Source organism: Moschus berezovskii, chromosome 5 (assembly GCF_049115385.1).
Source record: "Moschus berezovskii isolate FMDL1 chromosome 5, NW_MosBer_1.0, whole genome shotgun sequence".
Classification (NCBI taxonomy): domain Eukaryota; kingdom Metazoa; phylum Chordata; class Mammalia; order Artiodactyla; family Moschidae; genus Moschus; species Moschus berezovskii.
Window position 1 is genome coordinate 33436741 of NC_142464.1, and position 27732 is coordinate 33464472.

At 45.8% G+C, this 27732-nt stretch overlaps 1 protein-coding gene across 1 annotated transcript in view; it reads left to right on the forward strand.

Annotated features, from left to right (window-relative positions):
- Positions 1 to 27416, forward strand: part of TSPAN5 (tetraspanin 5) — a 189358-nt gene extending 161942 nt beyond the window's left edge. Inside the window, exons 3-8 of the mRNA XM_055435085.2 lie at positions 11779 to 11925; positions 17731 to 17901; positions 20180 to 20305; positions 22785 to 22832; positions 22929 to 23045; positions 25277 to 27416. Of these exons, the coding sequence (XP_055291060.1) occupies positions 11779 to 11925; positions 17731 to 17901; positions 20180 to 20305; positions 22785 to 22832; positions 22929 to 23045; positions 25277 to 25342 (675 nt within the window). The 3' untranslated portion in view covers positions 25343 to 27416. The remainder of the gene's footprint in view (positions 1 to 11778; positions 11926 to 17730; positions 17902 to 20179; positions 20306 to 22784; positions 22833 to 22928; positions 23046 to 25276) is intronic.
- The last annotated feature ends 316 nt before the right edge of the window (positions 27417 to 27732 follow it).

A 27732-nucleotide genomic window follows, 5' to 3' on the forward strand; every position in this document is an offset into this window, starting at 1 on the left:
AAGAACTTTCCCGATTTTCCCAGGAAGGAAAAGTTAGACAAGGAGATTCAGTGATTCAAGCAATTCATAACGGTGGTGGTCAAGGTAGCCAGAGGGAAGTGGTAGGTGGAAGCAGTTACCCAGGCAACTTAAAGAGAAAAATGCTTGCCTCCCCTGAGAAAATACTTGAAGGAGACATTTCAGAGATGCTGAGGATGCTTTTGAAGGCTTCATTTCATGGACTGAAATATAAGTTTGCATCTCTTTCTCAATTGTCCATGTAATCCCCACAGGTTCTCTGTTGCAGTTGAAAATCCGCAAACTGAACAGCTTTTGTTGAGTACCTGGCTGTAACCAGTATGTTATGAAATATGTTAGGGGAAAAAACCTTAATTTTTCCCTTTTTGTATGTCCCTGTAAATTTTTTTTGCAGAGAAATTTATCAGGAATGAAAATTAAGGTGGATCAAAAATTGAGTGTCTTTTTTGTCCACCGTCAGATACTGCAGTCCTACCCTGGGCCAGGAAGATCCCCTGGAGGAAGAAATGACATCCCACTCCAATATTCTTGCCTGGAGAAATCCCATGGACAGAGGAGCCTGGTGACTACAGTCCATAGGGTCGCACAGAGTTGGACATGACTGAAGCGACTTAGCATGCATGTATTCTCATTTTAGGCACCAGTCCAGGCCCAGTTATTAGAAATGAAAATACTAGTCAGTCATACCTGACTCTTTGCAACCCATGGACTGGTGTCCACCTCTGTCCATGGAATTCTCCAGGCAAGAATACTGGAGTGGGTTGCTATTTCCTTCTCCAGGGAATCTTCCCGACCCAGGGATTGAACCCAGGCCTCCTGCACTGTAGGCAGATTCTTTACCATGTGAGCCACCAGGGAAGCCCAGTTACTAGACAGGGCTGGATAAAAGTTGAAACCCCAAACCTCACTTTGCTTTAAAATGTTTGCCTTGCCTGGCACAGTCAACCTTGGGCCCCTGGAGAGAGGAAGGGGTGAGGCCTTTGCCCCCTGCTTCCTCCTGTCTCCCGTCCCTGATCCCCCAGAGGTTTCTCTCCCCACTTCCTGCCAGGGCAGAAATGTGGGTGCAGCTTTGCTCTCTGAGCCTGGCAGGTGGTAAAGGGGATGGTGCCTTGGCCCTTTTGAAGTTTCCCCAAGAGTCCCTCCGCCTTGGAGTTCCCTTCAGCTGGGTGGGCATCCCTGTTCTAGGTGTCCATCCAGTCCCCCTGCCCAGACCTGGTGTCTCCGAGCTTCCTCAAGGATCCTCTTGAAACTTCCTTACTAGGTTTTGGATAAAAAGAAATCTGCTCCCTTATCTAGGAAGTGGAGTCACACAACGCAGCAGGTGCTTTCTCCAGAGAAATCTCATTCCGTAACCCAGCCCCTCACCCCGTGATTTCACTGAGGTGTGCAAGAGAAGGGAGTTTTTTGCTTCGTGTGTGTGTGTGTGTGTATACGCGTGCAGTAGGAGGTCATCTCCTGTTCACTTGGGTTTTCAGATCGTGATCAGTAAGGTCTGAGTTAAGACTATCATATTTTTCTTAACATTTTAGAGACAGGTATATGTTTCCCAGGTGGTGCTAGTGGTAAAGAACCTGCCTGCCAATGAAGGAGACATAGAGACTCGGGTTTGATCCCTGGTCAGGAAGATCCCCTGGAGAAGGGCATGGCAACCCACTGCAGTATTCATGCCCGGAGAACCCATGGACAGAGGAGCCTGATGGGCTACAGTCCATAGTGTCGCAAGGAGTTGGACGCGACTGAATGGCTTAGCACGCATGCACGCACATGTGATGTCACACTGGAAACAAGAACAGTCTTGCCCACTGCTGCTTTTTCTCTTTAGACAGTAGAGCATCGTGGTTGGAACACTGCTCTGGGATCAGGTGGTGGGGCTCAAACCCCTGCTCCACCACTTTCTCACCTGGGTCACCTGGCAAGTTCCTCCATCTCTGGGTCTGTGTCCTGCCATGGAAAATAGTCGTGCCTGGAAAGTTAACTGTGAGGGGGAAGTTATCCAGGTAGCGCTGAGCCTGGCAGAGTCAGTGCTCAGTCGTGTGGCTCTTACATGGCTTTCATCCCACAATTCAGCATCACCACAGGGCCTCCCAGCAGCTTCCTTAACCCCTATCTGCCGCCCAAGGAGTGAGCTTCCCGAATTCACACGTGACCCTCCTCTGCTCCGAACGCCTTCAGAGTCAAACGTAGTCGCACTCCGCCAGCCTCTGTCTCCTCTCCACTGACAGTCAATGTACACCCCGCGGTGGGCCAGGTCCTGCCACTGTGTCTCTGCACTTGCTGACATGACCTTCTGCCCCTCCCGTGTACACTCACGTAGCACACACTAATACCTCTTCCCAGAACCCTCCTACTAACCTGTCCCCGCTCTGGACTAGCTCCTGAGGCTGTCCGCGTACGTTCACTCTGAATATCCATGACTTGCACAGTACCTGGCACCTCACAGGTGATTCCCCGGGAACTGTTTGCTCAGGAACTGAATGAGTTGTGCATCTCTGAAGCTCTAGGATACATTGATCACCTACCACTACATTAGACTTTTGTTTGTTGTTTGGGTTTTTTTTGCTTTAGTTGCAGGGACTCTGTGATCAGAGCCTCTATTACATATTTCAGTTTAAACGTTATACTTAGGAATATTCTGGATATGTTTCTCATCTTATGCATGTGGACACGAAACACCCGGAGAGTGGCTCGGAACATGGTGGGTTTTTGAAAAGTGACACTTTTGCAGGTGGCTGTGTTTCCTTGTTCGAAGAGGCAGTTGCCCCACGCAGGTGGCGGTGGTGGTTTCCTGGCCTGAGCGCGGTACCAGCGAGGGCACCGCACAGCTGGCCTCCCCATCGGAGGCTCGGTTGCCAGATTTTCTGGAGCCCCGAGAGACGACTGTCTCTCTTCTTCCTTACCATAAAAGCAGGTCATGGCCATTTTTTATCTTCAAGAAAGGATTACTTGAATTTCACCATGACCTTTTCTGACAAGAAAAATACGGGAAACCACATGTCTTGAAAGCGTCCGGTCTTCCTTTAACCTCGTGTCTCTTTGCCAGGCTGTGAGTTATGCTGCCCTGCACCCTTACATCTCTCTGAACTGCTCAGGTCCCAGTGAGCTCCTGCTGTCTACATCTGCTCCGCAGATTCTGCAGCAGTTTCTTAGACGGGGGTTCTGGGCTGTGCAGAGCAGCTTTGCCCTGTAACATCTGTAGAGGATCTCTGATGGCTTGTTGGGGGGCAGGTGGCCCTGTGGCCCAGCTTGGACTTCCTGCGGTCATTGTCACCAGCTCTCCAGGACCACTTCGTCCAAGTAGCGCATTTTCTTGAAACTGTCCTGTCTTGGCATTCTTTCTCAAGTAGGGAAATGCTGCTCCCATCTTACTCTAGGAAAACTGGTGCCAGGTTCCCCCAGCGTAGTAGTGCAGAGAGGGTGGGTGAGGCGGGATGCGGGATCATAAATCTCAAGGGGCCCATCTGGCCTGGCTGTGCCTGCACATTCCATAGGCTTGTCCCTCTGTTTCTCATCCAGCCGCTGGAAGGAATGTGCTCGTATATGCCAAAGCAGAAGAGTCCCAGACCATAGGGGCTTATTGATGCTATTTTTGCTTTTTTTTTTTTTCTCTTTTCTTTTTTGCTGTGTGAATTGAGAGAAAAGAAAGTGAAGCTTGCCAGGTGGCACACAGAGGCCGCTCTGTGCTGCTGGGGAAAACCACAGATATTCGTGAGGTTTATGGGTTTGAAACCCCCCTGGAGCTTTGCTTGCATGTTCATATCTGCACGTGTGTAGAAGCCTGTTACAGGAAGAAACAGTAACACTCAGAACATAGTCTTTGATTGCAGAACCCTGGAAGAAATGACTTGAATTCCAGAGATTATTGAATGCATGAGGTGCTGATGAGGAGACAGAAGTTGGAGGGAAGATGGGCTGGTTTTTCACATCCTGACTGAGACATACCAGGGACTTCTCAGGTGGCACTAGTGGTAAAGAACCCGCCTGCCAAGGCAGGAGATGTAAGAGACAGGAGTTCGGTCCCTGGGTGGGGAAGATCCCCTCGAGGAGGACATGGCAAACTTCTCCAGTATTCTTGCCTGGAAAATCCCCTGGACGGAGGAGCTTGATGGGCTACAGTCCATGGAGCTGCACAGAGTTGGACACAGCTGAAGTGACTGAGCACACACACACTGAGACAAACCAGGCCTCTCAGACCACTGAAGGATGAGACCTCACAGGGAATGGGATGTGGTTTAGTAACTGGAAAGTCATCCAGGAGCCGTGACTCTCTGGTGACCACAGTGCCTGGTGGGGTTTCTGAGCAGCAGTGGGCCCCTGGCCTGGTTGAGGTGTGTAATGTCGGCCACGTGGCGGCTGACCTGCACCTGGCTGCTTCTCGCTGCTCTCTCCTCTGCTGCACCGCTTCCTTGTCCTCTTGGCTGCCACCCCCTCATGGCTTCTGCTTACTCGTGACTTCTGTCTCCCTTCTGCCTTTACTCTGAGTGCCTTTCAGGCCACTTCCCATTTCTTGAGAAAGAAGTGTGATTGGCAGGTCAGTTCCTCCCACCTCCTTAAGACATCATCCTATGTGGGCGTGGCTTTCTTGGAAGGGGGTCAGGCAGGTCAAGTGCCAGAGCAAAATAGATTTCTCTCCAAAGCTGTTGGTTAGAGGCCCCTCCAGTGTGCTTCTATAGCAGCGGTCCCCGACATTTTTGGCACCAGGGACCGGTTTCGTGGAAGACAGTTTTTCCATGGGATGGGCTGGGGCCGGGGGGATGGTATGGTTCAGGCAGTAGTGCGGTGATGGGTAACTTAACCAAGATCACTCAGGTAGTAAGCAGTGTAACTGAAATTCAAGACAACGTAGTCTGTATTGCAGCATCCTCTCTGTCTGTCTGTCCTACATTTAATGCTTGTCTGTTGTTCAGTTGCCAAGTCGTGTCCAACTATTTGTGACCCCATGGGCTGCAGCATGTCAGGATTCCCTGTCCCTCACCGTCTGCTGGAGTCTGCCCAAGTTCATGTCCATTGCATCAGTGATGCCATCCAGCCATCTCATCCTCTGTCATCCCTTCTCCTTCTTCGATCTTTCCCAGCATCAGGGTCTTTTCCAACGAGTCAGTTTTTCACATCAGGTGGCCAAAGTATTAGGGCTTTAGCTTCAGCATCAGTCCTTCCAATGAATATGCAGGACTTTTCCTTTAGGATGGACTGGTTTGATCTCCTTGTTGTCCAAGGGACTCTCAAGAGTATTCTCCAGCACCACAGTTCGAAAGCATCAATTCTTTGGCATTCAACCTTCTTTATGGTCCAGATCTCACATCCATACATGACTACTGGAAAGACCATAGACTTGACTATACAGACCTTTGTTGGCAAAGTGATGTCTTTGCACATTGTCTAGGTTTGTCATAGCTCTTGTCTGAAGTGAAAGTAGCTCAGTCATGTCTGACTCTGCGATCCCATGGACTATACAGTCCATGGAATTTTCCAGGCCACAATACTGGAGTGGCTTGCGATTTCCTTCTCCAGGGGATCTTCCCAACCCAGGGAATGAACCCAGCTCTTGTCTAGGCTACCCCTTTTTCTGGATTCCAGGGGAAATTGCAGGTGAGCCAGGGAGCTTGAGTACAGGATGGTTCGTGCAGAAGGAGACTGGAATGTTCTCTGCCACACCCTAGAGCAGGCTTGTCTGAGTGGCTGGAATTTCAGTCTCCCTTGTATGGTGACAGATGTACATCAGTACATTTCTTGTTTGTTGACTCTCTAAACTTCTGTTATAATGATATTGCCTGAGCTGTGTTCCATTAACATATCTTATTTCTTAGACACCTGTTGGTCTCCTTGCTTAGTTCTGGGAGATACTGTCTAGTACTTCGGGGATAGTGGAAATCTCCTATTTTCACTGCTGAATCATCACTTAAAAGCTCCAGATTGATACGCCAAGAGCTAGTTGTCTTGTAGCCAATTTGTGGACTGGCTAATTTGCTGAAAGTGTTTGTTTCAACTTTTTAAATTGGCTGCTATTCATTTTGTCTTTATAGCAACACTTTGTTATAGTCCGTTTGTTTTGCTTCTGCTCCCTGCTGCAGCAGCAGCTGTATACTTGGAGGAGATGACTGAGAGTCACAAGAATATAGATACAGGTATAGATAGTACAGGCTTCCCTGATAGCTCAGCTGGTAAAGAACCCGCCAGGGAGACCTGGATTTGTTCGATCCCTAGGTTCGGAAGATACCCTGGAGAAGGAAAAGGCTACCCAATCCAGTATTCTGGCCTGGAGAATGCCATGGACTCTATAGTCCACGGGGTTGCAAAGAGTCAGACCTGGCGGAGCGACGTTCACTTTCACGTAGATAGTATGAATATGAAGCATTCTTATGAATGCTCATTTCTACTAGTTTTTCTTAATATAATCTTAATATATTAACAGGCTTCCCAGGTGGTGCCAGTGGTATAGAACCCACCTACCACTGCAGGAGACGTAAGAGAGAGGGGTTCAGTCCCTGGGTTGGCAAGATTCCCTGGAGGAGGACGTGGCACCACACTCCAGTATTCTTGCCTGGAGAATCCCATGGACAAAGAATCCATGGGTTTGCAAAGAGTCTGACATGACTGAAGTGACTCAGCATGCATGCGATGTATTAACAAATATATGTGTGTAGGAAATCCGCCTCCTCTCTTGAGACTGTGGTCTTTGAAACACTCTTCTTGTGACCTGCAGTCTTGGTCTCTGGCTTTCTCTCTCATTCCGACTCTGTCCTTTTCTGTCTCTGCTGCTGCTATTCAGATTTTCACCTTCACATCAACCATCGCAAACGACTAAAGGAATAAGTACGTGCGGACAACTACTCCGCTTCTCCTCCATTTATCCTTATTCCAATTAGATTCCACTTTGGAAGATATTTTCTGAGCTTACGCACAAAATCTAGTACCCTTGACGTCTTTGACTCCCAGGGCTTTGCTGCAGGATACACGCAGGAGGAAGAGGAGGGCTTCCTAGGGGGGGTGTACATGCAGGCTGTGTGTGTTCTTCTCACATCAGCAGTAGTTTGGGGTGCAAAGGAGGGCAGCCAGGTAACATTTTGTATTTATTTTTTTCAACAAGTTTGAGTTTTAAAAAGTTGTTATTTAAACCCAAGGACTGAACATTCAAGTCAGTATGGAGAACTAGAGCTGAAATCATGTACGTATTGTTGGTGACATAGACAAAACCTAAAAGTTCCTTCCATAACTGCTTGTTTCATAAATGATGCTGAGTTGATAGTGAGTTAGTGTGAATGAGACTATTTGCACTGACTCAGTTGCTGTGTGGACTGGAAATACCAACTAGCTGAGAAAGGCTTCGTTAACCCTAACACTTGTCTCTTCACCTTCCCATCCCGCCTCCCGTCTGCTTCTCACCCCACCCCCAACACTTTTTCCAGTGTAAACTGGGAGCTTTAGTTTTGTTTTTAATAAAAACTCAAATGGATCAATTTTACTTCTTTTTTGTCCTTTATATTTTTTTTAAATTGAAGGATAATTACGATACTGTGTTGGTTTCTGCCAAACATCAACTTGAACTGGCCAGCCACAGGTATACCTGTGTCCCCTCCCTCTTGCACCTCCCTCCCACCCCCCACCCCACCCCACCCCTCTAGATTGTCACAGAGCCCGTTTGAGTCCCCTGAGTCACATAGCAGAGCCCCACTGGCTGGCTGCTTTACCCATGTTAGTGTCTGTGTTTCCGTGCTGCTCTCTCCAGAGAGCTCTAGTTTGGTTCTGCTTTGTGTGTGTGTGTGTCTGTGTGCGTCTGTGTATGGGCCCATACGTGCAGCGATAAAGCACAGTGTAGTCAATGCTTCGTTTTGTTGTGTGGAACTCCTCAGGTGCAAATCGGCTCCAGATAGAACCCGTTTATGCAGTCATGGAGTCTAAGGACCCTCAGTGACTTGCAGAACTCAGGGTCAGGCCGGGATCTAGTATCAGCAGGATTTCGCTCCCTACTCTCCTTACCTGTTTCTCGCTGCAGACTAACTTTCTCTGCAAATGAAAACCACACAGCATGTGGCTCCAGAGTTGAACCTTTTGTAGCTTCAGCCACTAGAGGCAGATCAGTTCAGTTCAGTTCAGTTCATTTCAGTCGCTCAGTCGTGTCTGACTCTTTGCGACCCCATGAATCGCAGCACGCCAGGCCTCCCTGTCCATCACCAGCTCCTGGAGTTCACCCAAACTCATGTCCATCGAGTCGGTGATACCATCCAGCCATCACATTCTCTGTCGTCCCCGTCTCCTCCTGCCCCTAATTCTAAATCCTGGGGTTGAAGAAGGGGAATTTCAGGCTTTCTGACTCTCACCCAGGTGGTGGGGTTGGACTGGGTTTGGGGAGAGTGGACCTTTACAAAGAGAAAGAGGCCCTGTTTCCAGAAAATCAGGGTGGTGCCCTCTTCTAGGTTCCTCGAAGCCTAGGTGTCTGCTGCCAGCGGGCTTGCACATTCCTGAGGATTTACCACGAATCTGAATGTCTATTTTAAATCCCTTGGCTGACTTAACTGTAATCTTAGATTTTTTTTTTTTTTTCCTTCCGGCTTCTTGTTAACTACAAGCTTTAATTATAATTATTCTTCAGCTGGCATGTTCTAGCACTTCTTACTCATTTGTCAAATTGAGCTTAACACAATCAAAAAGTTCAGGGAAAGATCCCATCTTTGAGACAGCAGAGGATGAACTGTTGGCTGTACTGTCAGCTGCCCGTCATTTTTGTAATCCTCAGTCTTTGTTGCCACGATTATGTTCAGCTCCCCTTTGGTCACTCTGTGTAGTTAGAAGCAGTAAGGCTGCTCTTTAGTGACTATTTGGAGGCATTGCACAGGGGAAAAAGTCTTTTTTTCTATCTCCATTCAGGTAAGCCATCCTAATCCTAAGGAAAAGAAAACTGGGCATTGACTGCTGCACTTTGTGTTTTAAGATTTGAGTTGGTTTCCAACAGATAACCACATGGAATTCATTAAAAATAAAGTTCTTGGTCGTCTTTTCTGTCCTTTGCAGAATTTTATTTCTTCCGAGCTCTCAGTATCTGGCTCCAGCCCTGTCTTTTGCCACAATGTAGGATTAAATGAGTAGGATCTGCAGTCCAGCTCGGGCCCCAAATGATTGTTGTTTCCATGGAAACAGTTGAAGGCCTCTCAATTAAAACTGCCCCTGCAGGCTGGGGAATCTAAAAGTATGAAAATGAGTTTGTCTGAGAAGCCAAATTCTCATATTCCAAATTAAACCCAGAGAGGACAGTGCCCCAGGAATCCACTGACAGTTGGGATCGCAGTTTTTTTTGCCTTTAAGGGAGGGAATGTCTTGGTATTTCAGACCCAGGTGTGTGTATGCGTATGTGTGTGTTGGTTTGCTTGGTTTGCTGATTTCCCCAGGTAACTGTCCTTGTTATCCACGGAGCTCTTGTGTACAACCATGGATCACCGAAGAGTGTTTGGGAACAATCTGATCTTTGCTCAGACTTTGGTGTGAATCACAAACAAGCCCATTAAACATGGATGAAATCATAGAATGGTCTTAAAGTTGGAAGGAACCTAAAGGTCAGTAAGTCCCCATTTCCCTTTCACTTGAGAATCCCTCCTGAAGCCCTGCTGATGGAGGTTCTCAGCTTTGACTCTCCCTTGAGGGGAAGTACCCCATGAAGGGAAGCCCTGATTTCTCAAGCAACCTTCTCCAACCCATGATTGGAGACCTGCTGGCATTAGAAAGGTTTCTCTATGCTGAAACTGACATCTCTTCCTGTCTCTTCCAGCCTTGGTGTCAGGTAAATTGAATCTACTTCTCCCATAATTAAGTTGACTTTGTAAAGTGTAAGAATGTTATCACATATCCCAAAAGCCCTCTCCTCTCCTGGCTGAGTGGGTCTGAAACATCAGGACCTGAAGAATTAACACTTATGTTCATAGGCATTCTGAGGGGAGAGGTTGATTTCTCCCCATTGTGCGACCCTCACCACTTACTGTCACTTAAATTTTGTCTGATTTCTCTAGCAATTTTTATTTTCCCCTCAGCATCATTTGTGTAGGTGGAGAATTGATTATGGCATTTCTGTGTTTTCCTTTTTCCCTGTGCAGTATTCATAGTTCAGAACTTGGAACTCTAAGAAACACAAGATTGGATCAAACCATTGGTCTGTGCAGTTTCATGAAGGGTGTGGTTGCCTTGTATGATGTCACCCCAGACATTAGTGAATACACCCTACATTCCTAAGTGTTTAATAATCTCTCAGTCCTTCATTTGTGACTTTATTTAAACTCTGGCCTTTTTCATAAGGTTTAATTGAACATTGTAAGAGTCCTTTATGCCTCATGTGTATTATTATTAACATTCTATTATTGTCCTTAAGGTGATTCCTGCCCACCGCCGCTCCCCACAAGAAGCAAAATCCTTACAAATAAATTATCTTGTTCAGCGTTGCTACAACTTTAAAATGGGTTAAAACATAAAAACCCTAAACTCCAGTGTTGATTAGTGCTGACTGAGAAGTGCTGGGAAGCAAATACATAGCTTCCATTTGGTAGACAAGGATTATTGAAGTAGGTATTCTGTTCTGGTTCTGAAAAACCAATAGCTGTGAGACCTTCAGCAAGCCGCCAAACCTCTCTGTTTCCATTTTCCTCAAGTATAAAAGGAGGTGATTGCTTCCGATTCTTCCAGGTTGCTGGGAATGCTTTGAAAACAAATTGTCTAATTTTAAAGGCTTTATAGCAAACTGTATCATGGTACTCTGGGGGTATTTTGAGAGCTCAAAACAAATTTAATAAGATAAAAAAAATATTGATGGTATTGGATATTTAAGACTCACAAACTTCCACGGTTCCAAAATAACAGTAGCTGGCCTCTGTAAGAATGAATATTAAATAAATATATACCTTCCAACATAGAGAAAAAATAAATCTCATATAATTTCTAACATAGATTCTGGGTGGTATTTGATGTGGTATCACACTTAAGGAAGAAAAGATTTCAGTAAAGAAGTGGTATTATTTGTGGAGAGATGAAATTACTCTGAGTTCTTTTGGCAGGAGAATAAACAGGTTGCAAGCCAGGGAATAACCTCTGATTTGTAAGTCATTTAAATCCCAGTCCTTAAAAAAAGGGGAGTAAGGAAATACCGTAGTAACTCAACATGGGCAGCCCATCAGTACAAACCACCCAAGTGGGCTTTGGGGATCTGAGCTTGATGGGGTCTCCTGAAAGTTCAAGGGTAGGCCTGAGGTGAGTTTTTCTCTGGAAAACTTTTAGGGTCTTGGAGCTGGGGCTGGCTGCCATGTTGGCTTTAAGACTGCAGCTCTACCCTTATTTCCAGAGAAAAGCCAAGGGCTCAGAGCTGGCCCGGGTCTGGCATCTGCATGCCCCGGGGCTGTAAGGATGACTTCTTTTGGGTGTTGAAAGGTGTTTTTCTTACACGTCTGTTTTTTACTCAAGACCACATGTATTTGGAGATACGGAAAGCAAAGGTAACAACCGTATCTTTTCCATGCAGGGTCTAGTGACAGTTTCTTGGGATCATGTCTTTGCTTTATATAGTTTTACCAAAAATATGAACCCATCTAGACCTTGGAAAGAAAGTAGTTTTTCTTTTCTTTTCTCTGTCTGTTTTGTAGTGTTTCGTGACGTGATGTGATGTGATCAGATCACCTGTGCAGTTTTTCCTGGGGTGGGGTGGGGTGGGGAGAGACCACGGCAATCATTTTTTCATGCTGGAAAACTGACCTTGCCTCCCGATGCCCTGTTGTGTGTTCTGTCCAACAGGGAGTTCTGTCCAACATCTCTTCCATCACCGATCTCGGCGGCTTTGACCCGGTTTGGCTCTTCCTCGTGGTGGGAGGAGTGATGTTCATCCTGGGATTTGCTGGGTGCATTGGAGCTCTGCGAGAAAACACTTTCCTTCTCAAGTTTGTAAGTACCGTACTCCACTTACACACTGAGAGCCAGACCTCATCTCACATCAGGACACCCTGTTGAGGCAGGAGTGAGCCGCAACCAAAGGCACTGGCAAGACTGTGGCCTGGGTGATGCTCCTCTTTTAGGAGTGCACTTTAGATGCCCACCACCATCCTCCTCTCCTATGTGCCTGCGTGCTAAGTCGCTAAGCTGTATCTGACTCTGCGACCCTATGGACTGTAGCCTACCAGGCTCCTCTGTCCATGGGATTCTCCAGGCAGGAATCCTGTGAGTGGGTTGCCACGCCCTCCTCCAGGGGATTTTCTAGATCCAGTGGTTGAACCCATGTCTCTTATGTCTCTTGCGCTGCCAGGTGGGTTCTTTATCACTAGCACCACCTGGGAAGCCCCCTCTTCCTGTGGCTCCTTAATAACATCAGCGCCACCCGTGGAGGTTTTGTACATAGATATCACAAGTTTGCAGTCCAGCCCCGAAAATAGCTTTAGGACTAAGGTAGGTCTGTATACATATCTAGTTTTCTTCTTCTGGGTGATTTTTGTCCCCTCTTTTAAGCACATAGTCAGTAGAAAGCTGACTGACTTTCAGGTAGTTGGTTCAGAGAAGCCAGACATAAGCACAGTGGCTGTGACCTGTCCAGATTAAACCTGTTAAACAGTACGTTCTGGTGACTATAGAGAAACAGTAAACACACATTTCCTGTGTTCTCTGCTAGTGCAAAGGCCTCCTTTGTGTGACCAGTGTAATTTTTAGATCGCTTGCAGGATATTTGGTGTGATCTGTTAGCATGAGTATTTTTGGAGGAGTTTGACTCAGGGGTAGGTAAGTATTAAAAGTCAAGAATGAAAAGGAAAAGCCTCTTCCTTTGGAGATTTCTTCCATAGGAGATCAAAATGGCATGTGCTTCCCTGTGTGACTCTGAAGTCAGTTTGGTAGGTGTAGTCAGTGGTCAGCGAGTGTGCCTGTCTGTCTGGAGCTTGGCATTCTGGTGGGTGTCTGTCTCATGGCACAACAGCATCCACTTCCCCCTCCAAGAACAGAAAAATGAATTAAAAAATAAAACAACCCACCTTCCCATGGTGAGGGAAGGCGGTGGGACTTGGAGAGATAAGCGTTAGTGTCACAGCCGCTGTCCCTGGGCTCCTCTCCCTCTGCTGATGCAGCATTGTCTTGGGACATGTTCACCTCAAACAATAGCATCGACCGGAGCTGGTCCCAACAGCCATGCTGCATGGGATTCCCATCTTAGCACTTTCACCGTATCTCCTCTGGAATCTTTTCTTGAATTTCCCTAAGAAAAACAGACTCAGTTTCACCGTCTGTGCCCCCAGGCTAACTCTTTGAATTTGAGTGCTTCTGCCTCAGACAAAGTTCTGGAGGCTGTTTAACTTGAAAGTCATATAACTCATGCTAACAGGGAAAACCAAGGATTGCTTGGTCCTGTGTACAATTTAATGAGTGCTTGGTTCCGTGTTCTTTATATGTAGGTCTGTGTTGCTAGTAAAGACTCTTCCTGCAATGCGAGAGATCTGGGTTCAATCCCTGGGTTGGGAAGATCCCCTAGACAAGGAAATGGCAACCCACTCTAGCATTCTTGCCTGGAGAATCCCTGTGGACAGAAGGACCTGGCGGGCTACAGTCCATGGGGTCACAGAGAGTTGGACATGAACTGAGCGACTAAGTACAGCACAACCACATGTTGCAAATAGTTTTCCAAGACTCCATCTGTCTTACACACACACACACACACACACACACTGTTGGGACTCCATCTGTCTTATACACACACACACACACACTGTTGGGACTCCATCTGTCTTACACACACAAACACACACACACACAGTGTTGGGACTCCATCTGTCTTACACACACGCACACACTGTTGGGACTCCATCTGTCTTACACACACGCACACACTGTTGGGACTCCATCTGTCTTACACACACGCACACACTGTTGGGACTCCATCTGTCTTACACACACAAACACACACACACACACTGTTGGGACTCCATCTGTCTTACACACACGCACACACTGTTGGGACTCCATCTGTCTTACACACACGCACACACTGTTGGGACTCCATCTCTCTTACACACACACACACACACTGTTGGGACTCCATCTGTCTTACACACACGCACACACTGTTGGGACTCCATCTGTCTTACACACACAAACACACACACACACACTGTTGGGACTCCGTTTGTCTTACACACATGCACACACACACACACACGCACACACACACACTGTTGGGACTCCATCTGTCTTACACACACACACACACACACTGTTGGGACTCTGTTTGTCTTACACACACGCACACACACACACACTGTTGGGACTCCATCTGTCTTACACACACACACACACACACTGTTGGGACTCCATCTGTCTTACACACACGCACACACACTGTTGGGACTCCATCTGTCTTACACACACGCACACACACTGTTGGGACTCCATCTGTCTTACACACACGCACACACACTGTTGGGACTCCATCTGTCTTACACACATGCACACACACTGTTGGGACTCCACCTGTCTTACACACACACGCACACACTGTTGGGACTCCATCTGTCTTACACACACACACACACACTGTTGGGACTCCATCTGTCTTACACACACGCGCACACACTGTTGGGACTCCATCTGTCTTACACACACGCACACACACACACACACTGTTGGGACTCCATCTGTCTTACACACACGCGCACACACACACACACTGTTGGGACTCCATCTGTCTTACACACACGCACACACACACACACACTGTTGGGACTCCATCTGTCTTACACACACACACACACACACTGTTGGGACTCCGTTTGTCTTACACACACGCTTTATTCCTCACCCAGTCTTGACCTCTGGAGTCCTCAGGAGAGCTTTGTTCCTGATTGTGACCTACCAACCCACCAGTCTTCTTGGCGTGAGATATTTTGGTTTGCGCTCACCTTGCTCAGCTTTTCTATAGCCTCAGTGGCCTCAGCTCATACTTGCTGCTGGCCACTATTGTATCAGTGTTCATCTCCTTTTCCCCTTTAATGTGATTTACTTGCATGTGCTTTAGTTTATAAGCGTAGTATCTTTCATAGATCTGATGATTTTTGTAGTTGAAGATTGCAGAGTTAACTGAACAGACAGAAATACATACATTTCTCTAGATTAGCATCTTAATTTACAAAGTCCCACATTAAAAATGAAGAGAATTGTGTTGTTTCTTTTTTTTTTAAGACTTGGAGAATATTTTAAATGTCCTCTCTCTCCACTTGGTACAATCAAAACTGGCCTAGAATATGCTTTGAGCAGGAGCTGTGACAGAAGTAAGAAGTAAATGTCAACACGGCTCCAAACAGCCTCAAAGGTCGGATGCCAGAAGGCTAAGAGAACTGCTGAGGGAAATCCAGGAGCTGGGACTGGAGCTTCCCTGCTGACTGAGGCCCTGCCAGAGATGCGGCCTGTGCGTCAGTCTCTGCCCCATAGGAAATGGGGGAAATTAGCTCACGGCATCCGAGGGAGGCAGATTTCTGCCAAATACTTGAGAAGAATTTTATTTGGACTCAATTTCTGATTATGTGTGTTATGATTCATTATGAGAAAACATACCAGAGTGATTGGAAAGTGAACTTGCTTCACCTTGATGGAGGCAAGGACAGTCATCTAATTAATACCTTTGCATGGCCTCTGGTTAGCGTGTACACACCTGTGAACCAGCTATGGTTTTTCTCATTTCTATAGTGTGTTATCTGTTATATGTACATGTGTAGAGTGCTCCCTGATAAAGGAGGGAGTCATTTTATGTGGTGGGGTAGGCACTGTGTGAAAGTGATAGGATTTTTTTCCTCTCTTTTTTCTAGATTGAGGAAAGCTTACTTTGAAATTATTGGTACTACTGATGACTGTTAAGAGCTGTTTAGATTCCTTTTCTGGTGAACTCACCAAGGACAGATAGCCAGGAGCTCAGTGGAACCTGAGGGGCTGAGCTAGAAGGTCTAGAATTGTGGCCTAAACCGTGGGGTCCTAGACTTTGGCAGGCCCTTCTTTCTTCCTTCCAACCCTTTCTCCCCTCCCTCCCACCCCTCCTCCCAGCATTTTGGATAAACACTGTCTAATGTGGAAAGACCTGGCCCCATGGTCCTCTGCGGCGGCCCCCAACTGCAATCACAGAAGACTGTGGGCTCTTCTGGGGCGGGGCTGTGGTCCCACTTGCCCTTGATTCTGCAAGGCCCACCCAGGCCAGGGCCTGTACTCTCGGCGACCATTCAGTAGATGTTTGTTGAATTAAAAAAAGCATTTAAAAAAAAATTTTTGTAAGCAAATTGCGAAGCTTCCTTTTCACCCCTCGCCAATGTTTTTTCCTCCCCTGAGCACCTTGCAGTCTGCTTACTGAATGTAGACACAGCAGCAGCTTTCACGCCTTTGCCCCCTCAACCACTGAGTGAGTGGCAGGAGCCCAGCAGAACGGGTGGCCCCAGTGTCACCCTCTCTTTCCTAGTCACCAGAAGTTTACCCTCTGGTCCTTTATAGCCTCATTTCTCATAATCTGTGTGAGTGAAATAGTTTGCAAAGGGTGCGAATGTAGGGGTGGGAGGAGGCGGAAAGAACCATGGGCGTGAGCGGGCTGTGATATGACTAAGATGAGGCTCTTCGGGGTGTTTTAGATGAAAGGGAAATTTCTCCAGATTTATGGGCAATGACCGTGTATCCTGTGGTCTCCAGCCTTCCTCTTAAATTCTTATTGTCTGCGTCAGCTGGAAGTCTTCCTCTGGCTGCGTGTGAAGCCTGGTGCTTCACAAGGGAAGGCTGGCACGGCTCGCATTCCCAAAAAAGTGCTCAAACCAGTGGTTTCGTTTTGTTTTCCTGATGGGAAATTTCCTTCGTGTCACAGCTTACCTCCTCCCCGCCCCCTGCTCCCCACCAACTTCCTCTTTGACCTGTTCATCTGAGATGAACGCATCTGCTCTTTACCTTGTGTAGCAGGTGCAAAGGGGAATTTAAAAATGGTGTCCTGAATCCAGAAAAGGAAGATATTACACCCAGAATCAAGGCCACAGCAGCAAATGACAGACAGTCTTTAAAAATTGGGATAATTTATCTTTCAACGTTACAAAAGCTTACCAGAGGTAGGGGCAGGTCATTGTTCAAGCATCTGACAAGTACATTAATCAGGAGAAGCTCATTAGGCCTTAATGTGGGTCTAATGAGAAATTCCTATTATCCATGTTTGCTTATGGGCTTTGTTGGTTAATTACCAAAATGGAACACCAGAGCCCCTAAAATGTGATTATGAAATGACTTTTAAAAATCCTTTTTCGGAGTGTGATACTCTATTCATGAAAATTAAGAAATTGAAGGTTATCTGCTTTGGGCATGGGTAATAACCAGTCCTAGGTGTTCATTGGAAGGACTGATGCTGAAGCTGAAACTCCAATACTTTGGCCACCTCATGCGGAGAGCTGATTCACTGGAAAAGACCCTGAGGCTGGGAGGGATTGGGGGTAGGAGGAGAAGGGGACGACTGAGAATGAGATGGCTGGATGGCATCACCAACTCGATGGACATGAGTTTGGGTGAACTCTGGGAGTTGGTGATGGACAGGGAGGCGTGGCATGCTGCAGTTCATGGGGTCGCAAAGAGTCGGACACAACTGAGCGACTGAACTGAACTGAATAACCCAATATAATTACAAACCTTTTGAGAAGAAACCAGTTAACTATATATGACCAAAAATAGCACTTACAACTGTTCTCTGTGTGTCTTTTGTTTTAGTTTTCTGTGTTCCTGGGAATTATTTTCTTCCTGGAGCTCACTGCTGGGGTTCTGGCATTTGTTTTCAAAGACTGGATCAAAGACCAGCTGTATTTCTTTATAAACAACAACATCAGAGCATACAGGGACGACATAGATTTGCAGAACCTCATAGACTTCACCCAGGAATATGTAAGTTTAGATTTGGCTTCTTTTCAGGTTGAGAGCCTTCTCGGAAGGATGAACCCAATGGATGTTCCTCCTGGCTTCTGCGTCTGCCAGTTGCAACCTACCTCTGACTCTTCTGCATGGTTTTTTCATTTGTTTCGCTTGTTTTCTAACTTGCTATATAGCTTACATGATTTGTACCCTAATGGGAAATGTCTGATTTTTCATTTATCTCCGTTTCTACTAAGAACAAAGAAGAAAACTCTTAGGCAAAGAGGTTATCATCATGGGTGCTCACTCCTGCCAACATTTGAAGACTCTTGTTTTGCTATAGGTTTACCCACTTTTTGGGCGGGGAAGGTTAAATGTGGATTTTTTTCTATTCTTGGTCCCCTTCCTGGTCATTCTCCATGCTTCATAGCTCATAATAATGTGCTTAGCAATAGAATATTTATCCACCAAGTTCCTGAAATTATGCCTATCTGAATACCTGAAACTGAAAACTGAGAAACTGCTAAGCCTCAGTAACGTCTCACAAGTAAATCATCTATAGAGTAGAGCTACCTCCCATTCCAGTTTCTCAGCATGTCTGTGAGACAGTGGCCTCTGCGATGCAAATGAGGTGGCAGATGCCCAGTTCCACTCAAAATGGAACATGGTATAAACAGGGGACCAGAAGACACACAGCAAGTGCCAAAATCTCATCAGCTAAGTGACCTTGGGCTAAAAGGACCTTGAGCTGTTTCCCTAAGAGTAAAATAGAAATAATAGTAGCCACTGCTTAACTCATGGGGACATTCTGACACTAATGAGAGGTCCATGGTTTTCTATTAGGCTTCAGGTGTTATTGTCCTACAAACTGACAGCCTTTATCTGCATTCTCTGAAAAGCTAGATAGGGGGAGCAGACCTGAACAGCTGTGTGCATTGACATTCGTGTATGTGTCATGTCCGTGGCCCAACTGGAGGCCAGACAGAAACTCAGTGGACCAGGGGCTGTCTCTTGGTTGGCTGGTTTTCCAGAGTGAGCTGGGTCCCTTTGATAAAGGGAGGAGAGGGCTGTGTCGGCGCTTGCTGTCGGGGAGGCCCCCTGCCCTGTTAGGCACTCAGAAGTGAGCTGAATTGTGCTGGTTTTGTTCTATGATGCAACGACTGTCCTGGAGCCTGCTGTCCCTCAGGTGTGAAATTAAGCCCTGATTCATCTCCGCAGCAGACTTGACTGTTTTGTTGGGTCATAATGGATGCAAGCTCACACCTTGCCAAGTATTATTGCTGACTAGTTTGCATGACAGATCTGATGGAGCTTTGTAGGCCAACTGGAGATGTACAACCCAAGCCTTTGAAGGATCAGATGAGCTGGAACAACATGCGGATACACGTTCTCTTGAGATGCTGTCTGCTTTATATTGGAATTGTGTTATTTCATGTGATTTCCCTTTTCTTTCTTGGATTTTAATGCTTTGAAGTAGCTATTGATCTTGAAACCCTTACGATGGTCAAGGCTTGATGTTTATTTAACTTAGAGAAGTCGGACTGGGCCAGCATGGGGGTGTCAAAGGGGCTTATGATGGAGCCACCCTAGAATCTAGCCTTAAGAGTCACTGAATTTAATAGCTTGTTTTATTATATTTTAACTGATTGCAGTTTTTAGGTTGAAAATCTAAATCCATGCTCTTGTTTTTAAAAATTCAGAATAGAAACAGATGCAGAATAAAAAGTATGCCTTTCAAACTTGGGGGTTGGTAACGGATATGTTCGCTATCTTGCTTGTGATGATGCTTTTATGATGTATAAGTATGTGAAAATGTACCAAGTTATACACTTTAAATATGTGCATTTTATTGTATGTCAATTCTATCTCAGTAAAATAGATAAAAACTGTGTAGAGATGGAAATTTTAAAAACAATTAAACCCATGGATCTCCAGTTGCCTCCTTCAGACACTGCTGCTACTTGCTGTCTTGCTGTCCTTCTAGAATGTTCCTTCATGTCCTTGAACCAAACAGACTTTGCTCTGACTGGACCCTGCTTGTACAATCCTTCCCTGCCCGTTCTCTACCTCCCACTACGGGCCTCGTAGCTTTTTTGTCCATCACTAGCACAGGCTTACTACACACCCTCAGCCTTAACTCAGAAACTTTTACGGTGGCCCTTTAGGTTCATCTTGGTTTAAAAATAAAATTCTGGGCCAGAGAGAAAGTTAGAGCTGGCAGAAGCTGGGTATGGGTCATTCTGGCAGATAGAGCGTAGGCACCTGGTTGCCTCTAAGTTGAGATGTTCTAATTCTCTCCTGTTTGCTCTAGTGGCAGTGCTGTGGGGCTTTTGGAGCTGATGATTGGAACCTAAATATTTACTTCAATTGCACAGATTCCAATGCAAGTCGAGAGCGATGCGGCGTGCCCTTCTCCTGCTGTACTAAAGACCCCGCAGTAAGTGACTGTCAAAAACCCGCTGGCTGCACATCACACCAACAGTGTGTGTGGAATGAACAGTTTCTTTTTTTTCTGGAAACCTCTTCTTACCCACCTATTCCTAATTGTAGCTTCTCTTGCAGGGGTTGGGGGGTTAGAGCTCAGATCATCTCAATAGGAGTAATCATATATGTATATGTTAGTTGCTCAGTTGTGTTCGACTCATGCCCAACATTAATTTAGCGGTGCATGCTGGTTCCTGTTCTAAGCCTGTGTGCATGTTGGCTCATTTCACTTTGGAACCTTCCCGCTGGCGGATATGACCATATCTTCCCTTTCCAGGTGAAATCAAGGCCCATGGAGTTTAAGTAGCTTTCCCAGGCTCACAGTGCTGGCGAGTGATGAGGCCAAGCCTAAACTCAGGCAGCTGCCCGTATCGCCTGTATTCCTTCCTTGTGAGAAGGATGGGCTTGTACGGAAGCACTGTGTTGCTTGGGGTTAGTAGCCCTTTTCTTGCTGACTCAGCTCTGAAGGAGTCCGAGGAATAGGAGAAGAGTCTGAGACAAGCTAGGGTGAGGCCACTGCAGGAGACTGTGGCTGCCCACACTCTTGGCCAGAATGGAGACAGTCACTGCAGTTTGTATTTTAGGAAAAATTATAAAACCTGTCCACAAGCCACCCTCTTTACTGTGGGTTTGATTGTATTTTGAGTCAAATTATTTGTCTGGTATAGTGAATGTGTCTGAGTCGAGTCAGACTCTTTGCGACCCTGTGGACTGTAGCCCGCCAGGCTCCTCTGTCCATGGAATTCTCCAGGCAAGAATACTGGAGTGGGTTGCCATTCCTTTCTCCAGGAGATCTTCCCGACCCAGGGATCGAACCCAGACCTCCCTCATTGCAGGCAAATTCTTTTGTCTGAGCCATCAGGGAAGTCTGATACATAGTATGGCTTGAAGTGCAGCTCCCCAGCTGTATGTAAAAGCCAGAATTGAGGGTTAAAACTGTAAATGTGAGAGAGAAGGTGCCCTTGGCCCTTCCTTGCTCCTCAGCCTGTCTCTGGCTGGTCAACCCCATGGTGTCCTCCCCAAGACCCGCCCTTCCCTGCAAGGGACAGGGCCACGTGGGTGCTGATGAGTTCAGTGGCTGATTCTCCCCTGCAAGGTGGGGGGTGCCGGGCTCTTTAAAAGGGGCCACTGTTCATCTGTAAAAACACTGAATCATTATACTATGCCCCTGAAGCTAATATAATATTGTAAATCAACTATCCTTCAATTTAAAAAACGAAAAAAGAGAGAGAAGGGGACAGTGGTCTCAGGTAGCAAAGGAGAACTTCCCCAGGCTCAGCCTGGGCTGTTCTCTTTGTCTGAAGGAGACTGAGAATCGGTGAGGACTGTGCTCTGGATGGACCCTCCCCTGGAAAGCCAGCCTTCCTCACCAGCTCACTTCTCCTTTCCCCTGGGTGGGCTGGGAGGCAAGAGAGCACCCAGCACAGAGCCCAGGGCGCCCACCCAGGCAGCAGACACAGCTGTGCTCTGTCTGTCTCCTGCCTCTGCCCTGAGTGAATATTCCAGCAGAATTCTGAAGGTTCTCAGAAGATGCCCCCGCTTTGCAGATCCTTTGGGACAAGATGTCTCATTCCATAAATGCTAAGCTAGTAAAATCCACCGCATGCCCTGCAGAGGAGAAACATAAACAAACCTGAAACAGCAGAACCCACATCTCTTCTCAGGCCTGTGAGATGTCGGGGCGCCTATCCACACGCTTGTGGTCAGGGCATTGCTTTTAGTTATTAAAATTACTTGTTCTCATGGAAAAACCATTTAAACAATACACAAGTGTGTGTATTGTATCTTAGACACTTGGTCATGTCCGACATTTGTGACCCCATGGACTGTAGCCCACCAAGCTTCTCTGTCCATGGAATTTTCCAGGCAAGAATAGCCTGGAAAAATGGAGTGAGTTAACATTCCCTTCTCCAGGGAATCTTCCTGACCCAGGGATCAAGCCTCAGTCTCCTGCATTACAGGTAGATTCTTTACTGTCTGAGCCACCAGAGAAGCCCAGTACACTAGTATATCGATTCAAAAATAGAATTCCCCACTGAAGAGCATAAATGGAGATAATCATTATGAAAGTCATTAGAAGAAACTTTAACTGTGCTTTTTGTCTGTCTCCAGTTCCCTAAACCCATAAGCTTCTTGAGGTTATCAACTTTGAATTCAGATACTCCCACATAATGGAATTGCTAGTCTTTCTAATATTTCCTGAGTCTCAGTTTTCCTCATTTGGAAAGGAAGGAATATTTAATACCTCCTGAGGATTGTTATAATAATTCTATGGAATTTTGTATAAAAGTGTTTAACATGGTGCCTGGGACGTCTGTGTGCCCGAATAAACATTTTATGACCAACATTTAGCAGGGATCTTCTGCTGACCGTGGATGGACTTTCTGTCTGACAGTAGTGAGTTTCAGTTTTCTGTTTCTTTTCTCCACCAGGAAGATGTGATCAACACTCAGTGTGGCTATGATGCCAGGCAAAAACCAGTAAGTGGAATCCCATCTTGGCACTTAGCACGAAGGGTATTGGAGGAGCTTTTGAATTTGCGTGGTGACGCTGTGCTCTCCTTTTCCCTTGTGAAGGAAGTCGATCAGCAGATTGTAATCTACACGAAAGGCTGTGTGCCCCAGTTTGAGAAGTGGTTGCAGGACAACTTAACCATTGTGGCTGGTATTTTCATAGGCATTGCCTTGCTACAGGTAAGATAGCTGCGGTGGGAGACGGTGCCCTGGGAGAGCCCTCACCAGGACAGACACTTTGCTTAGTCCCGGCGTGTCACAGTTGTTAAGACACCTTGGAGGGCTGGGGAACAAACCTCAACTCTGTTTGGCTTGTATTTTGTTAAGGTTCTGATTTGAGATGCTACTATCCTGAAAGACTTTAGGGAACCTTTCTTCCTTTTCAAGATGGAAAAATTGATGGGGTCACTAGTTGCCTACTGGCTTTCCAGCATCTCCATGGGGTTGGTGATGTGGCATTATGACAGCTGATCAGACAGGAATGGTCAGATGGAGAACCTTGCCCAGTGGCCCAGCTGAGGCTTTTTGGAGTTTCCCAGACACTCTGTGTTCCTTTCTGTCTCTGGGTCATCTTTCCTAAGTGCTGGGAAGGGAAGGGAGCACCCACTTTTTCTTCTGGGAAGCCCCAAGAATGGGGCTTTTCTTTTGGTGGAGATGTGATACTTTCAACAGAGAGGGCCACAAATGAGGCACAGTGGTTGAAAGAAATTAAAGAAGATCTGAATAAATGGAAAGTCATCCATCGTCATAGATTGGAAGATTTAATATTGTTAAGGTGGCAATACTCCCCAAATTAATCTACAAGATTCAGTGCAGCCTCTGCCAAAATGACACTGACTTATTTTCAGAAAGGGACAAGCTGATCCTACAATTCATATGGAAATTCAGGGGACTCAGAATAACAAAATACACTTTAAAAAGCACAAGGTTGGAGAATTCATATTTCCCAATTCAAAACTTACTACAGAGCTACAGTAATCAAGATAGTGTATACTGGCATATGGTTGGACATATAGTTTAGTGGAATGGAACTGAAAGTTCAAAAAAAGCCTCTAGTCTATGGTCAAATGACTTTTTTTGACCAGGGAACCAAGACCATTCAATGGGGAAAGAATGGTCTTTTCAGGTGCTGGGATAACTGTTTATACAAAAGACTGCTTTTGGATCCCTAATCACATATAAAGGTTAACTCAGAACTGATCAAATACCTAAATGTAAAAGGTAAAGCTATAAAAGTTTTAGAAGAAAGTATAGGTGTAAATCTTTGTCATCTTGAATCAGATAGTGTTTTCTTAGATATGATGCTAAAAGCGCAAGCAACCAAAAAGAGTGGATAAATTGGACTTCATCAAAATTAAAAACTATTGTGCTGAAAATGACACAATTAAGAAAGTGAAAAGAAAGCCCACAAATGGAAGAAAAAATTTTGCATATTAGTACATCTGATAAGGGTCCTGTGTATAGAATATATAAAGAACAACTCAACTATAAAAAAAGACAAACCCAATTTAAAGGTGAGCAAAGGATTTGCATAGACATTACTCCAAAGAAGATACGCATTAGCTCTTTGTAATGACATCGTTAATTATTAGAGAGATTCAGAACCACAGTGAGATACTACTTCACACATACTAGGTTGGCTGTGATAAAGACAGACATTAATAAGAACTGGTTAGGATATAGAGAAATTGGAACCCTCAAACATCACTAAAGGGAATGAAATGGACATAGTATCTTTGGAAAACAATTTGCTAGTTCATAAGAAAATTAGAGTAACCGTATGACTCAGCAGTTCTGCTCCTAGGTATGTGCCCCAAATTACTGAAAGCATGTTTACCCAAAAACTTGTACATCAGTGTTCATAGCAGCATTATTTGCAATAGCCAAAAAGTGAAAACTATCCACATGTCCATCATCTGATGAACGGATAAACAGAATGAAGTTTATCCATATAATGGAATATTATTCAGCCATCAAAAGAATCAAACTACTGTTGCAACATGGATGAACTTTGAAGACATTTCACTCCATGAAAGCAGACCGACACAAAGGCCATATATTATATGATTCTATTTTTATGTCCAAAATAAGCAGATCCACAGAGACAGAAAATAGCTTAGTGATTTCTAGGACTGCCAGGATGAGGGGGAGGGTGGGATGACTGTCTCCAGGTACAGAATTTCTTTGGGGGGTAATGAAAATGTTCTGGATTCAGATAGTGTGGTGATGGTCGCACATTCTCATGAATGTACTGAGAATCACTACATTATACACTTTAAAAGGATGAATTCTGTGGGATGTGAATTCTATCTCAATTTTGAAAATCAAAGATTAAAAAAAAAATAGGATTCAGTAGCCAACAAAAAAAGCCTAAACTTTCTGCCGTTTGATGCCTTTCTTCCCTTTCTCAGATCTTTGGGATCTGCCTGGCCCAGAACCTGGTGAGTGATATCGAGGCTGTCAGGGCTAGCTGGTAGAACGCCTGCCACAGCCACTTCCAGACACTGGACAGACCCAGCCTTCCTGACCCTCCAGTGTGCCCACCTGATACCCATGCTGCACGGACTCTGATCTCAGAGGCATCCCGCAATCCCAACTGATGGAGCTGCCAAGAACTTAGTTTTTTGGGGGGAGGGGTAAAACTGGGAAATGCTGCTCACTGACAGAATTAAAAAATAGCCAGTGTGAAAGTCTTTGCGCCATGAATCTCTACTGTAGCCATGAACTTCTGGAAGGTTGGATACTTACCAAATGAAAAAAAAAAAAAAAGGGAGGGTGGGGGAGCCAGATGTACTAAGTTTGTGGATGAGTCTTGTCCCTGCTTCAGTGATGGGAAGGCTGTCTTCTGTGCTACGGCCTGAGAAAGTGTGTCATTTCTGAAACTGGGAGCGGTGTGTTTTCAGCAACCCTTCACTGTGCATTTCAAGGAACTGTGAACAACCATCGTCCCAGGAAGAGAACAGCTTGCCTTTGGGTTCCCACTTTGTGACCACATTCGACAAGGAGCTTGGGTGGACTCAACTGGTCTCTCCTGGAGTGTGTCCTCGTAGCAGTTGTGTGCTCGTTGTATACTGAGCAGGGGCTTTGGAACATTTCACGATGCTGAATTCTAGCAGGACAGATCTTTTCTGTAAGTAGGCCTGAGCTTTATTTATCAATGAAATCCAAGGAGAAAATGAGGTTAAAGAAGAGGTAGTGAATACTGCAGCCCACCAAGTTAGTTATTGGGTTTTTTGGAAACTCTGGAATACTCTGGGGTTTTGTTTTGTTGTGGCCCACCCCCCCCTTTTTTTGTCTTCCAGAAGCGAAAGCTATGATACAGTTTCTCTTAAATTTTAGATTTTTTTTTTTTTACTCAGCTCAAATATTAATTTTTTATATAATCTCTCTGCATGACCTGTGAATCTGAATCCACCAGCTCCTTTTCATGCGTCTTTCCTACAAGCCTTTACAAACGTTCTTCTGTCAGCGTTTATTTCGTGGGTCCGCAGCCTTGAGTGGTGTGTCCTCCCCGTCTGGGAAGGGCTGGGCGTCCCAGGCGCATCTGTGGACTCAGTCTCTGAACCGCGTCGATCGATCGTCATGGCCTCTTCTGCAGGCTCCCCCTTTCTCTCGGAATGGAATTAAACCCAGTTCTGAAATGGTGTTGACGGAGTCAAAAGCTTCTGATGGTTTTTTCTTCTGGTTTTTGTTTGTTTTTATGAAATAACAACAAAAGCAAAACCAGAGTCCAAGTCCAGAGCTGCTTCTGTGCTCAGTGCCGATTCTCAACAGGATGGTAACAAAGCACAAACATCTCAAGAGGGAGTGCTGATTGGCCGGGAGTTCTGCGATAATGTGGGGAACACTTGTAGAAACTGCCGCCTGCCCTGTCCCCACTCCAGGTTGGGGGGGGATGAGTTTTGCCCCCAGAGTTTAATCCTAACTAGTGTCTACCAGGATGTCACCTACCCCGGGGAGCAGATACTAGTCTGTGGGAAAACCGCAGGCATGTTTCACAGTGATGACACATTTGCCCACACAGAACCAGGCAGCCAGCTAGCATAGCTTGTGGAAACTTAGCAAGGTTTTCCATTTCGGCCCCATGTTGTGTTGCTGTGGCTGGTGAACGTGTCCGTCTGCTCAGAGAAAGGACAGAAATTCTTTGGAAATCTAGTCTCCAGAGTTAAGGTGTGTATGACTCTGCATGTGTGTTTTTGTGTCTCTGTGTAGTTAAGAGGTGTTCATTCCATATTCTGGCTGTGAGATTATTTTATTTCATCTCTGTCCCCACCACTGCTGTCATTCCATATTGATTGTCATTCCAACCTGGAGAAGACTTGAGCCCTCTGGTCGGCACTCGTGTCTTGTTTCTTACCTCATTCATTCTCCAGTGAACTCCACCTGACCAGCTCATTCAGAATCAGGCCAGCTTCCCACCCGTTGGCACATCCAGTAAAAGGCCAAGCAGCAAGTCCGAGTTCTAAATTTTAATCACCCCCTTTTTTTTTTTTTTTACACTTGAGCGTGGTTGTAATAAAGGCTGTCATTAATAAACTTGGTTCTACCTTACATGGAGTTCTATCTGTCTTCATTCTCTCTTATGGTTGTGAAATTCTCTAATCCAATGGTGATCAGACGTTAGCAGGCATTGGAATCTCCTGGAAAGCTTGCTAGCACACAGCTTGCTGGGTTTGCCACTTCCCCAGAATTTCTCATTTAGTGGGTCTTGGGTGGAGCTTGAGAACGTGCATTTTTGACAAGTTTCCAGGTGAACTGTTGCTCCGTGTCTGGGAAAGACACTTGTCAAGGCACCCCTCTGACCAGGTTCTCTCAGAGGGAAAAGAGAGCGAGGGAACATTTTGTGTCTGGGGAAGGAAAGGTCCTT